General features: G+C 45.9%; 1 protein-coding gene across 1 annotated transcript; it reads left to right on the forward strand.

The window, feature by feature from the left end:
* Positions 1-6303: 6303 nt before the first annotated feature.
* CHRAC1 (chromatin accessibility complex subunit 1) lies at positions 6304-9885 on the forward strand. The gene is made up of 3 exons (XM_035319256.1): positions 6304-6760; positions 7867-7993; positions 8843-9885. Exons 1-3 carry the CDS (start codon positions 6620-6622, stop codon positions 8986-8988), a joined length of 414 nt encoding a protein of 137 aa, XP_035175147.1. The 5' UTR covers positions 6304-6619; the 3' UTR covers positions 8989-9885.
* The last annotated feature ends 5186 nt before the right edge of the window (positions 9886-15071 follow it).

Raw genomic sequence — 15071 nt, forward strand, 5'->3', positions numbered from 1 at the left:
CCTCAGCCCCGGCTCCCCGGAGGATGTGGTGGCGGAGGGAAGAAGGGGATAGTCTTCCAAGGAGGTTTTGTTCAAATGGTGCCCTCGTCGGCTGGCAGGGGGATCCCGGCTGCTAGTTGATCTCCCTGCTATGTGACTGAGAGCTACAGAGGCTATGATACTGTTGGGAAAATAAAACAGCTTTCATAGACTCGTAGAATCGTTCAGGTTGGAAAAGACCTTCATGATCATCTGGTCCAACCACCCCCCTACCACCAATGTCACCCACTAAACCATGTCCCTAAGCACCAGGCCCAACCTCTCCTCGAACACCCCCAGGGACGGTGACTCCACCACCTCCCTGGACAACCCTTCCCAATGCCTGACTGCTCTTGCTGAGAAGAAATGTCTCCTCATTTCCAACCTGAACCTCCCCTGACACAACTTGAGGCCATTCCCTCTTGTCCTATCACTGGTTACCTGTGAGAAGAGGCCGACCCCAGCTCCCCACACCTTCCTTTCAGGTAGTTGCAGAGAGCAATGAGGTCTCCCCTGAGCCTCCTCTTCTCCAAACCAAACACCCCCAGTGCCCTCAGCCGCTCCTCACAGGACTTGTGCTCCAGGCCCTTCACCAGCTTCGTAGCCCTGCTCTGGACACGCTCCAGGGCCTCCATGTCCTTCTTGTAGCGAGGGACCCAAAGCTGAACACAGCACTCGAGGTGCGGCCTCACCAGAGCAGAGCACAGGGGGACAATCACCTCCCTGCTCCTGCTGGCTGCACTATTCCTGATACCAGCCAGGATGCCGGTGGCCTTCTTGGCCACCTGGGCACACAGCTGGCTAATGTTCAGGCGAGCGTCAACCAACACCCCCAGATCCTAGGTTTGAAACTGGTTCCTAGGTTTAGTGAAGAAAGCAAAGCATTGGCACACCTTGTTACAGCAGCTCTGTAGGACCAACTCCCAGAGAATCACCTGTTCAGGCAAGAGGTGACAGGAGCTCCCTGCCACTTGGCACCTCTGGCCCCAAATACCAGCCTTCCCTTCCCAAATTGTTCTTCAAACTGAAATCTCTCAGTTGGTGCCAAGCCTCTGAATTTACATCTCTTCCCATTTGAGATCCACTATGTGTGACTGCACCCTGAGGGATTTTCTGCAATCCGGTACCATGATAATCAATTTAACTATGATACTAAATGATGAGACCTTCTATTAGTGAGGTGGTCTGATAAAGTATTCGCTACTGATATGGGGAAATTCTTCAGGAGGGCAGCCTAAAGATGCCGTCTCACTTATCAACAATTAAGGAAGTGGTGTAGCCTTCCCAAAAAGAAGACTGAATAAAATGTGTTGTGTTACTTCTGTGTTTAGAAAGTCTTTAAATTCTCTAAAATGTACAATTTTAAAAGTAGTTCCTACACAAACATTTTGAGGATAATAAAGAATAGCAGCTTTGAGCTGGCAATTAATAGCGAGCTCTGAGGGAGCACTATTAAGGAGACCTTGTTACAGGTGTATTGCTGGGGAAAGATTAAAGTGTCGGCAAAGGGTCACTCGATCACAAACCTACCTCCAACACATAATTATTAAATATAAAAGTAGATAAATGAATAGGTCTTAGCCCATTGTAGTAGAATAATTACTTTAATAACCTGGTAAGCACCATACTTCTCATTGACAGATCAGAAGGCTCAGCAAGAAAGAAATGGAGCTGTCAGCTGGACACCTCTATTTAAAATGCACGACATTTATTAGATTTACAGATGCATGTGAAAACACAAGGGATATACTACAGACTTCTTTGCACATTGGTAACCTACAGCTATGGGGAGAGAACTAAACACTCAGTAACCCTACTCCTCTTCTGGAAGTTTTATTTCATATATTTATACAAATATGTATATATCCTTACTCAACATCGTTGAGCATTGGGAATAATCACCTCTGACAACCCTTCCTGCCCCTCGCTAGTTTCTTCTTATCCTACAGTAACACAGAGAGCAGACACGTATTCATGGTTGCCACCAACTCACCCAGCATGCTACTATTTCTCCCCATAGAAGATAGACCTGCTGCCTCTCCAGTGCCCATGGAGCAGCGTGGTCCCAACATTTTATCCATTTATAAAAACCGTTCATTAAGCAAAATACCTTTTGTTGTCTGAATATCAACAGAAAATAAAATTGTATGATCCATTCTTGCAAGCACTCCTGTCACCTTTGCTACTCAGCCAAAGGAAGGGAAGTGAAAACTGCTCTCAGCTTCAGTTTGCAAGTCCTCTGGCATGGGAGGGTTTTCAGCCTGTCTCTGTTTCCATGTGGATGCTTGTTGGAATAGAAAGAGGCATGTCATGACTTAAAGGTAGTGACACTCCGGCAAGATAATATCAATAGTGTTAACAGTTATTTGAACATTGTGAACAAGCAATTGCATTTAGACGCATTCCTTTAACTGGTGTGAATTGATTCAACATGAATTTAGAGATGATACAAATTAAACTACAATTTCCAAATAGAGCAGAGCAGTTTTATGGATTTCAGAAAGAATGCAAAGTCTGGAAGCTGCACACCTCTTGTGGGAGGGAAAATAAGTATGTTCAAACTTGGCTAAACTTAGGTTTGAAGGGGGTACACGGGGACAATTTTAAATACAGTACTGTTTTTCTTTCACATAATTTTGCCAGGAATGTCACTAGGAGCATTTCTCACAGAGAAGTGACTGCTACATTTATTTCTACCATATTGATGGGAGTACTAATTGGGTGGCAAATGCTGACGTTGTATTTGGTTGTGGTATCAGTGATACAAAAGCTGATAGCTTAAAGATTTGGTCTGGTGAACACAGCCAATGCTCCTTACATACGTATCTACTCTGTAGCACTGGAAGCACTTTTGACATAGTTCATCTCGTAAGTTGTTAAAATTCTTCCTTATGAGACAGAAGGGTGATGACAGTATTATAAGGCTTGCATTAAATAACATAGTTATTAGTAAATGTAAATTGGAGTATCTCATATTTTACCATCTGTAGGAGATAATTTACATTGTGGCTCTGTAAGCACTATGATCTGGAGCTTTGACATTGCCTTTAAGCCATTCAGTCTCCTGAGATCCTCCAGGATGAGGGTATGTAATGTCCTGCACAATTCCAAGTGGTGGAGAAACTCTGAAGAGAAGTTGCCTAAATGTGAGTCTATCAAAAATGGAAATGGAAAATTAATCATCATATTGTCTAAGAGCTTGCCTTCCATTCATTTTTTATTTTGAAAATCTTCCTCACTCCAGCTATTCTGATGGAAGAACTCCTACACTGAAAGCCTTACATTAGGCTTCCAAAACTACCATGTTTTTTAAAGTGACTGTTGTCCTTTTCTGCTTGCATTTGTGTTTACCATTTGCTCAGACTTATCTCACATTTTGAACGACACAAGCTTCTTTTCCTTGCTGTGTAACATTTCATCAAATCCCTTCAGAACACTTCTTTTGCCTTGTGCAAGACAGTACTGCTGCTTCATCAAGAACCCATCTGTTTCCATTGTCTGTAAATGCTGCTTTTGTATTGTTTTGTATTGTATTTTGTATTTGTGCTTCAAGTTTAGAGAGCTGCTACAGAATTTGTTTTCCTCTGTGACAGTATGCATCTTGTGCTAAACACCTCTTTAATATAACCTTACATTTATTGCCTGTGCCAGCTACTTATCGATATCTTGCATTTATGCTTTGTCAGACTGACTTCAGCTCCTTTCCTTGATTGCTGATGCAGGCAGATGTTTCCTCAGTCCAGCACTTATCCGCTGTTCTTTATACAATAATGGTGAATTTCAATAATCTTGTGTGTGTGTGTGTGATTACAGAGCATAAATAATTTAAAACTATCTTAGTCCATTATCTTCTTAAATGCGCATGGATTTTTTATTATTATTATTATTTAGCTGTGCTCTGTTTTTATATAAAGAAAATTTACCCTTCAGGTTTTTGGTTGATTGGCTGGTGGGTTTGTTTTGTTTTGGCTCTGCCAAACAATTTACAGTCTTCATCATATTCTCTCTAGAATAAATGGAAGAACTTCAGCGCAGCTAGAATTGCCTCAAGCTCTTGCTCTTTCTCTAATAGTACTCTAATTTCTCTTAGTAATCAAAGGAACAGACACTTTCTCTGGATTACACTCCTTGGGCAATTATATCAGCTTTATCATGATTTTTCTTCTACCATATTATACCACTCTATAAAGGTGCGATACAGAGAAGTACTTTTTGATGGTTCAACATTCTTTTATTCCTTCAGGTAGCTCATTACATTTGAAGGAGTTGTCCCCATTTGAGCCAAGTATTTATTGGAGCAGCAAGTCTTACTGCTACAGCTGATGTACTTCCACTCAATACAGGGCAGTGGAAGTAAAATCAGTCAATTAGGGAATCAAATCAGTACATTTCCTCAATTAGGCTCCACTTCAGATTCAGCCCATGAATAAAATTCTTCCAGGGTAGTTCAGGTTCAGAGCACTAAGAGTTCATACCAGGAACCTGGCATTATGTGTCACATTTAAAGGGTGGTCCTATAGAAAGACTTCCCTTTCTTAAATACGTTTTTCACAGAGGTGTAGGGTAGGATGTATTGGGTTTATGTGGTGAGATTTTGGTAGTGGGGGAGCTCTGTGAGAAGTTGTCCCATGTTAGAGAAAAGCCAGTTACAGCCAGCTCCAAAAGGGACCGGCCGCTGGCTAGAGCCAAGCCATGAGTGGTGTTTGTTGTGCCTCTGCGAGAGTAGATTTAAGAAAGGGGAAAAAAAACTGCTGCACAACGGCAGCTGGGAGAGTGAGGAGTGAGAACCATCCCTGCAGCCCCCAAGGTCAGTGCAGGAGGTCAGGAGGTGCTCCAGGCAGGCAGCAGCAGTTCCCCTGCGGCCTGTGGAGAGGCCCCTGGTGGAGCAGGCTGTCCCCCTGCAGCCCATGGGTCCCACATGGAGCAGATCTCCACGCTGCAGCCCGGGGAGGAGCCCCCGCTGGAGCAGGGGGATGTGGCCTGGAGGAGGCTGCGGCCCATGGAGAGCCCCCACAGGAGCAGGCCCCGGGCCGGAGCTGCAGCCCGTGGAGAGGAGCCCACGCAGGAGCAGGGGGTCTGGGGGGAGCTGCCGCCCGTGGGGGACCCGTGCTGGAGCAGTTTGCTCCTGGGGGATGGACCCCGTGGGACGGAGCCGTGTGGGAGCAATTCCTGAAGAGCTGCTGCCTGTGGGCAGCCCACTAGTATCTGTAAAAGATTCACTGGCATAGTAATGTCAGCCGTTTCCACAAGATGTCACAAGACGATAAGGATCAAACGAACTGAGCCTGCTAGATACCCATATGGCATCCCTGTACATTATGCTTCAGGTATAAGTTACAGTTTAGCCTCACCAAAGTTGTAACCTCAAAGTCTAATGCAGTCTAAGGATGTTGACTCTCAGTGACTGTCAGACTAAGTGTAGTAGTTGTCTCCAAACACAGTAGTGCAGGAACCAGTGCCAACGAGCACATCGCTGCACCAGCCTTGCACTGAGCTGCTGGCAGCTGCTAAAGGTGCTACCTTCCATTAATAATCCAGTGGCATCTGTATGAAAGCCCTGTCCTTATGTACTTGCCAAGTTCTCTATCAGCTCATAATATTGAGTTAAAAAATTCCCTGTATTTTCCATTTTATATGATACTTTGCAGGCACATGCATCCCTTTCTGCCTAAATTCCACGTGAACTATCGCTGCATGCTATGGATTTGTTCCCACCGATCCCTCTCATGCTAAGTAGGGATCAAATTAGTGGTCTTAAAAAATACCTCACCACAAGTGATCAGGCATACTGTTTATAAGGCACACTGGAAACCCTTAATTAAAGCCATTAATGAAATGTAAGCATTCTGCTACTCAGTAGGAGCACAGCAGCTCTTTTCCATTGGGATTCCAATGCCATCAGAATCAAAACTTCAATAGGACACCCACATGAATGGCATGTATGTAGGGAATGTGTTAATAACACTAATTAAGCCACTGCCCCGTAGTACGTTAGTGGTGTCTGGGTACCTTCCACGCCCCAACGTAGCTCTGACAGCTGTCAGGATCACCAGACAGCATTCCCTACAACCGTACACCAGCAGCTACAGAAGTGTTTAGCGGCTTGTAATTACCGTTTAAGTTAATAACCGTGTAGCCACTGGCCTATAATTGGGTTATACACAGGATGAGCCTATTTGCCATTAAATACAACTTCCCCACACTTGTATTGCGGCCCACACAGAGAAGCTGACAAGGGTAAGGGTTCTGAGGCCGCTCCTGCCCGTGCTGGGGCCAGTCCGGGCCCGGGGCAACCCGCCCAAGGCGCTGAGGGAGCCGCGGGGTGTCCGCCATCCCCGGGCCTCCTCAGCGAGACGCCGCCATCTCCTCAGCGCTGCAGGCAGCGTCGGGAGGGGCGTGGTGCACCACGGGACTTGTAGTCCTCCGGCCACTCGGCGTACAGGCAGGCAGAGCTGTGCGGCCTCACGGGAGTTGTAGTCCTGCCCGCGCCTGCTGCCGGCACCGCGCGGCTCCTCAGTGGCCGTAGAAAACTACAACTCCCAGGGGGCCGCGCGGCGGCGGCCGCCCATTTCTTCGCCGGGCCGGCCGGGGCGGGCATAAGATGGCGGCGAGGTTGAGCGGCGGCGGTGGGGAGAACCGGCTGGTGTCGCTGCCCCTGTCCCGCATCCGCGTGATCATGAAGAGCTCGCCGGAGGTCTCCAGCATCAACCAGGACGCGCTCTTCCTCACCGCCAAGGCCACGGTATCGGCTGCTCCCTCTCCGTGCCTTCCTGGCCGGCTGGGCCCGCTCCTCCTCCTCCATGAGGCGAGGCGCCGCGCTTCTGCCCCGCTGAGCCAAGGGGGCGGCTCGGTGTCCTCCCTGCTGCTCGGCTCCCGGGGCTCTGAGGGCTGCTGCAGCCTTGTATCGTTCTCTGCAGGTTCAAATTATCCCGGGGGGGAGCGGTAACCTGCTGCCTTCTGGTCCTCAATGCTGCTGGGTGGGCTGGGTAGGGCTCTGCAGGGCAGCACAAGGTGAGGTGTGTGTCAGGAACCTAGCCAGTGCTCCAAGAAGATGCTGGTAGTTTGGCCAAGAAGGCCACCGGCATCCTGGCTGGTATCAGGAATAGTGCAGCCAGCAGGAGCAGGGAGGTGATCGTCCCCCTGTGCTCTGCTCTGGTGAGGCCGCACCTCGAGTGCTGTGTTCAGCTTTGGGTCCCTCGCTACAAGAAGGACATGGAGGCCCTGGAGCGTGTCCAGAGCAGGGCTACGAAGCTGGGGAAGGGCCTGGAGCACAAGTCCTGTGAGGAGTGGCTGAGGGCACTGGGGGTGTTTGGTTTGGAGAAGAGGAGGCTCAGGGGAGACCTCATTGCTCTCTGCAATTACCTGAAAGGAAGGTGTGGGGAGCTGGGGTCGGCCTCTTCTCACAGGTAACCAGTGATAGGACAAGAGGGAATGGCCTCAAGTTGTGTCAGGGGTGGTTCAGGTTGGAAATGAGGAGACATTTCTTCTCAGCAAGAGCAGTCAGGCATTGGGAAGGGTTGTCCAGGGAGGTGGTGGAGTCACCATCCCTGGGGGTGTTCGAGGAGAGGTTGGACGTGGTGCTTAGGGACATGGTTTAGTGGTGACATTGGTGGTAGGGGGGTGGTTGGACCAGATGATCATGAAGGTCTTTTCCAACCCTAACAGTACTATGATTCTATATCCTGACTTTTTGAAAATATATCAAGCCCTTCTGAAATGAGTGGGTCTTTGCACGGAGTGCCCCGTGTGTGTGCAGTTAAATGTGGTGGTTTTGTCTTTGACTGGGGATTAAAGAAAGCTGCTGTCAGCTCTGTATCTGAATTCTTACTGTCTACCTTAACTTTTTAGGAGCTTTTTGTCCAATATTTGGCATCATACTCCTACAAACATGGCCGAGGCAAGGAGAAGAATGCTCTAACTTACAGTGACCTGTCTCATACTGCAGAAGAGTGTGAAACCTTTCAGTTCCTAGCAGGTATTTATGGGGTGACGGTAAATCCCGTATGTAATGGGGGAAAATGAAGTCTTGTCCTGACAAAACAACTCAGTGAGAGCACAACCCCTTGCTTGGTCGTTAATCTTCTATTTAACATTAAAATGGAACTCATAAGCTACGTCTCTAAAAACCCTTCTTTGGCAAGAGAGATTTTTGTGGTGCTTCCAATTTATACATGGCTAATTAGTGCTCAGCATATTGCCATAAGCCTCCAACAGCTCTGTTTGAAAGCACTGGGCCTATAAAACAAGAGCAGTGCGCATCTTTGTTACAAATTACATGGCTCACAAATTGCACACTTAAATCTGAGTCCTGTTTCTCAACGTGATTCATCGTATGGTTCCTCTCCCTATTTTAATGGGTGTATACAAGGTATACACACGCGTGCACGCTTCTAACTTGTAATTTTGTTGTAACAGTTGGCTCAGAAAAATTAATCAGCGTAGGGTATAAGCGGAGAACAAGACATTCTTAGGCTGGGCTTTCTCAGGGCCCTTGTTATTGCCCTGAATATCTCTCCTGAGTGGAGAAAGCCTGTTCCTATGGGACATAAATAAGATAGTTGTCCTAGTGCATCCATCAGAGGTGGCTGAGTAACTGAGCACTCCATTTTACATCAAACAAATAACATTCCTTGTGCCACACGTGGGTAACTCCCTTTTCTTGCAGCTGTATAGGTCAGACTAATTCATCTGGTGATTCACTAAAATAACAATGTAAAACAAACCAAAAAAGCCTCTCTTAGGTTGTTTCATTGGTGGTATGGATGCAACATGATGAGTGAGACAAGTTTCAAACTGATATAAAAGAAGCAATTCTGCCTTCCAGATATCTTGCCAAAGAAGATCCTAGCTAGCAAATACCTAAAAATGCTTGAAAAAGAGAAGCGAGATGGCGAGGTGGGGGAAGGTGAAGAAGAGGATGAGGAGGAAGATGATGAAGACGAAGCTGTTGGTGAAGATGTTGGATCTTAAGGCTAGAGGAGAACCACTTCATAGTCGATCCGTTTTCTGTTGTATAAAGGATGTTATTTTTGTGACTGAGATTCCAGATGCTGGATATATTTATATACTGAGCCATTTGCTTTTGCTTTAAGAAGTTTAAAAATTGAACTTTGTCCTTGCTGGAGAACGGAATTCTTCCCTCGGAGACCACAGTGGGGAGAGAAGCGCTCATGTAAATTTGACAGCAGAACTCGCTGAGGCGATTCAAAATGTGACTTCTTCAGACAATCGTTACCAAATTTGAAATTCCTTCAGGGCAGCTTTCAGTCCAAAAGCTGTTTCACCTTCTCTTTAGAAGGGGGTTCTAACGCAGTTTGTGTTTCTCCTCAGAGTGGAATATGAGGGGAGGGGAGGTGTTTTACGCAGTATCTTAAAACGTCTGCTGCCCTGGTCTTCTCTTTGGGAGCCAGTAACTGATCAAACCCTCCCCCAGCTGTCTGGGATAACACCAGGGCAGTAGCAGTGGACCAAGCCCATCTGAAAAGTGTTCTGTAAAACTTCTGCTGTAACGCAGCCTCCGTGGGCATCCCTGCACAGAAACGGGGAGAGGATGAGAGCCATTCCAATAGCTGATGTGGTTCGGTGGCTGTGGTGGTAACCAAGTAGGTGTTAGATAACGATGTAAATATGTACATCCAGAACGTTTCTCTGTACTCAGCTCTCCACATCTGCAGTGTGTCTGTGCTGTTTGACAAAACGCGCGTTGTTTGAGGTCTGTTAAATGTGGATTGTTGAGAATGAACAACCCATTCACCATTTAAGTGAGAGCAGGATTATTTTTTTTTTTACACTATAAAAATAACTTTCCTGTGTACAACTTTATATGCAACTTTTTAAAATAAATGGTTTTTTTTTTATGAAAAGTGACAGTTGAGGCAGAGACTTTCTACAGTTTTTTCCAGTTTCTGTTGTGTGTGTGACTTAACTTACAAGCCTTGTGTGCTCACCCTTCAGCCTTCCAGGAAGGAAGAGCGCACAGAGGGCAAAGACATGTTTCAAATATTCTCTCTAGGTAATGTGAATTCGATTTAGCCTGCTGTGGGAGCTGTGTTAAGCTGTGTATCCTCAGAGACTGCTGGTTAACACTTGCACAATCAGAATGTTGTTAAGTCCTGCTCAGAGGGAGAGACACTTCTGGTGTGGTCCTGCTCTGTGCTGGGGTGGCCTCACCTGAAGGACTGAGGGCAATTTTGGGCACCAAAATATAAAGTTGTAAAACTATTAGTGTCCAAAGGAGGGCTGCAAAGATGAAGGGTCTGGAGGGGAAGACGTATGAGGAGCAGCTGAGGTGTCTTGGTTTGTTCAGCCCAGAGCAGGCCGAGGGGAGGCCTCATGGCAGCCTGCAGCTCCCTCACGAGGGGAGCGGAGGGGCAGGCGCTGAGCTCTGCTCTCTGGGGACAGCAACAGGACCCGAGGGAACGGCATGGAGCTGGGACAGGGGAGGGTCAGGCTGGGTGTTAGGGAAAGGTTCTGCACCCAGAGGTGGTTGGGCACTGGGACAGGCTGCCCGGGCAGTGGTCACAGCACCGAGCCTGCTGGAGTTCAAGAAGTGTTTGGACAACGCTCTCAGACACGGGGTCTGATTTTTGGGTGGTCCTTTATGGAGCCAGGAGTTGGACTCGATGGTCCTTGAAATCCCTTTCAACTCAGGACATTCTATGCTTTTATTAAGATACTAATGGCTTGTCTGAAGTTGAAGGCAGAACTACACTAAATGGCTATTGAAACACAAGGCAGAAGGCTGCAGTTACTGCATCCTCTGGCACAGTCCACATTTTGGTCTCACTGCCCAAAAACGGGTTAGACAGCTAAGATCAGAGACTGGCAGAAGAGGTAATCTGCTGAGCCACAAAAGAAAGGTTCTTACTCTAAAACATCAAGACTGTTGCCCTATAAAAATGTTTTCTTTAAATTGCCACAAACATCGCATTGTATCAGGAATGCTGCAGTGAGTGCGATGTGATGTTTCAGCCCTAGAGAAATTCCCAAATGTCTATATAGAACTATAATGTTGTGAGTTTTTTTTTTTTTTTTTTTTTTTTAATAATTAAAAATGCCCAGAGATCTGTGGGAACAGGGTTGGGCGCTGTGCGTTTGGGGTAGGAGGGGTTGCCTGCAGTAAGATGTGTAAATTCTGTGGGGCGCTTTGCGCAACGCTTGCTGTGTCTGGCACTTGCCTGCTTTGGGGGCGAAACAAAAAAAAACGCCTCTTGTAGCCTAAAACAAAACGGAATGGTCAGTCTATAGCATAAACTAGGTAGAGGGCAATGAGATAAATCACTAGGGAACCCCAAAACCACACCAGTTGCCTTAAAGAGTCACAAGGCACCAGCCTGTCACCTCAGGGTAACTCCCTGGTGCCGTGGCAAAGGCCCAACACCACCCAGCCCACATTTACCTCAGGTAGGCCACAACCAAGGCATGGACAGCTCCAAAACAGCCACAGCAAGGAGGGCAGTGTGCTGGCAGATGTATTTTGAGGTAAAGAGGTCAGGTGTGATCATTTTTAGGACGTACACACGCTTATGGAAGTTACCATTCGGTTTAGTTTTAGAATTGCGTTTTCTGTCAGCAGTTCTGCCTTCGGAGCTGATCCAGCTGTCTGTAATGCTGAAAAGGGTTTTTTGAGCCAGGCTATGTTATAAAGGACAATATCCTTGACTTGATTAAAGGTGCCAAAACGACCCCAGCCCCACATACGTACCTCCCACCAGTCGTCATCGACAGGAGCCGAGCATTGCTGGATTCAGGCACTTGGGCCTAGCCGCTGCCCGGCTCATCAGCTGCGAGGTGGCACAGAAACACTGCTGTTAGACACCGTAAGTAAACAAATCCCCACCACCTTCATCCGTCACTGCTCCACAGGCTAGAAGAGCAGATAGGGCCCTCAGGGCCATGTCCTTGCATATCCAGTATGGAAAAGTCACTACAAAATGGCTGAAGCTCAACAAAATTACAGCCACCCCGAACAGGGTTTTGCAGCAGAAAGCAGGCCTGTGTTTGACACACGTTGCCTTTCCTTTCCTTTGAACTTTGGCTTGAAAGGTGGCAGCTGGTATTTTTCTGCCCTGTGGAGAAGCCAAGCAGAAAGCTGACAGCACTGCTAGGCTCTGTCTTGGCCTGTTGGAAGTGTTTGGAGATTTTTGACAGCGGCACACAGTGGACAAGCTTACCAAGGCAAATCTGTTGTTAGATACGTATTTGTTTTCCTTCCTACAGTATTACCTTGCGGGATCCTCCCCACCAAGCCAAGGCTGCTCGAAGAAAAGGAAGCTCCCATCTCCCCAGGCTTACAAAAATGACAAAGGGACTGCGGTTACCACACATAAATCACCACATTTCATCCCTCTTAGAAGTTTCCTGTGGGACGATGAACATGCTCAGGCAATTAGCGAGGCCACAAGAACTTGGTTGAATTAATCCAGAAGGGTGTTCTGAGTCCTCAGTGGAGATCTCAGAGCTGCCAAAATTTGCCAGAACCAACTCCAGGCCTCGCAGCTAGCAAATCTTGATGCTATCAAAACTGGTAACTAGCATTCATTTTCCCCAAAACCTTGCTTGTCACAGAGCATGCGTCCAATTCACCATCATATTTCAAAAACGAGGGATATGACTTACATGGGACGTGACTTCTGCCTGAAAGGGGAGGGACAGCTGTGACTTTATCTCATGCTATTGAGTAAAACCAGTCTGGCTGCAGGGCTGGAACTCATCTTACCTCTTTGCTATCACCTTGACTTGAGGCTTTATAGGAAGCATGAAGAGCTCGCTTCTTTTGCTTAAAAACTGCAAGTGTAAACTGAGAAAGGAACAAAAGGCAGGACTTCAGGCAAGCGGTTTCCAAAACGCCAACCTGCCATAAATAATTTAAGAGTGCCTTGTAAGCTACTTTCTTGAAAAGCAGCACAAAATGGCTCTGGAAATGCACCCAATGGGCACACGGCAGAGCATGAACCAGAACTTCATGGCACTCGGATGACAGAGGGATTCTTCCCTCTCCCAAAAGAGCCCCCGAAACCATCACATTTAAATCAGAATTATGATTTGGCAAAGCACAGTGCAGGATACTGTAAGGATGTCTGCTCTGGTATGATCTTGCATCAGCCACCACGACTTTACCTGAGATACAAACTGAAGCAATCAATAGTTTTAGATTTCACAATGCACAAGTAACTGGAAAAAAAAAAAAAAAAAAAACTCCTACAAAAGAAAGACAGCAAACAAGCTTGTAAAGATGAGGAATTTTATTTTATTGACATACTATGAGGCAAAACAAAATTGACACCATACAAAATAACTTTATAAAATATCATTCACATCATTATTTTGTCAGGAATTACAGCATTCTGAGCTTGTTACAAGTCTTATGTTTTGAGGTGAGAAACACTATGCTAAATCTTTAGTATTAGTTGTATATATACAGTAAGAAACCAAAACAGAAACTGTTAGGTTTTTCATGAGTTTATTGCAAAAGTAGTGCAAACTATTTTACCTTGCAAGCTGTAAAACAAACTTGGAAAAGGACCCACCTAAGCTTAAAAACACGACAATAAATGCTCGACTTCACAGCCTTTGAAGCTTCCTTCAACGGATCTCAACAGAAACTCCCCATCTTTGCACATTTTTCAGTTTCCACTGGCTCGGAAAGGCAGAAGCGGAAGACGCACCTGCACCAGCAAGAGGCTGAGCTGGGGGAGCAAGTCAGATCCTGCTCCGTGCCGAGCCTGATGCTCACCAAGCCTTAATTTGGGCAGATCAGCACACAGCACGGCCGAGCCACCCCCAAAACATCGACCAACAGGGGAAATTTGGTCCCTTTGGTTTTCCTCTGTCAACAAGCTGCCCCTCTCCCCATCCGTACTTGAGAAAAGAGTCAAGAAAGCGGTACGAGCACGCCGACGGTTAGGAACATGTATTGTCTGTTTTCAGAGTATAGTATCCTTTTCCTCAAGTCTACGTAAAGCGAATTTCCTCGTGGTCCCCCCTCCCCATTGCGTACACGATGCAGGGCAAACCCCACCCCGAACTCCTGCATGAAACCAAGGACGGATACTACATCCAACGAGCTCAACAGAAAACACCGGTCTAAAATGCTACTGGGGTCCCCCGAAGCAAAACAGGTAGCTAGTAATCTACTAAAAAAAAAAAAATAAAAGCAAACAAATGCTACATGAAAAATGTGAAAGGAACAAAATGCAGCATATTCAGGCTCTTTTTTTTTTTTTTTTCTTGAGGTACCTATATAAATATTACCTTCTGCCCAAAGTACTATCTGTTTTGTTAAAAAACTAAAGTCCTTATCTCGAGCCAATTGCAGGGCATACATTATTATTGAGAAAGTGCAACCATGCTGATAATTTATATGCAGCATATTAAAGGATGAGTAGAGGCTTTAGAAAATATAGCTTAAGTATAGACCTGATGGAGCAGTTTTATAAAAACATTTAACAGAGGCATCTTCCTTTTGTTCGAGTCTCTCTGCAGCTGAAAGCCGTAGGAAACAGCTTTGAAGTCCTGCCACCCTGGACTGTCAGCACTTTTACAGTTCCATACATAGATTTTTTTTTTAATATTTAAACTAAATACAATTCTACAGAAAAGTTTTCCCCCTCTGTGTTAAGTATTGGTAGAAAGACGATTATTTTTTTTAACTTCAAAAAATGATAGTATATCACAACTTAAATTTTCCAAAAAGGATTATTCTTAAGTAAAAAAGGCTTACATAGTAGAAAAACATATATGGTTGTAAACTGTTAAATACAAAACTGTGTGGAAAAGTCGATTAGGTTTTATTCCCTTACCCTCACACATGTATCCCTCCTTATTTAGATACATACACACACAGCTGAATCCTGTACGTGTATGTTATATATGCACATATATAGATGCACCCTGATGTATCCATCTAGGGTTGGGATTACGTATTTCATTCTTCATTGGGTATTTCTCTTTGCCTAGATCTGCTCTGATACTGTACACTTTATGATTTGATACACTGAAAAATACTTTAAAATTTGCTAAAAATATGCTGCTTTTCTCTTTTAAACTCTGCG

The sequence above is a fragment of the Oxyura jamaicensis genome, chromosome 2, assembly GCF_011077185.1.
Source record: "Oxyura jamaicensis isolate SHBP4307 breed ruddy duck chromosome 2, BPBGC_Ojam_1.0, whole genome shotgun sequence".
Taxonomy (NCBI): domain Eukaryota; kingdom Metazoa; phylum Chordata; class Aves; order Anseriformes; family Anatidae; genus Oxyura; species Oxyura jamaicensis.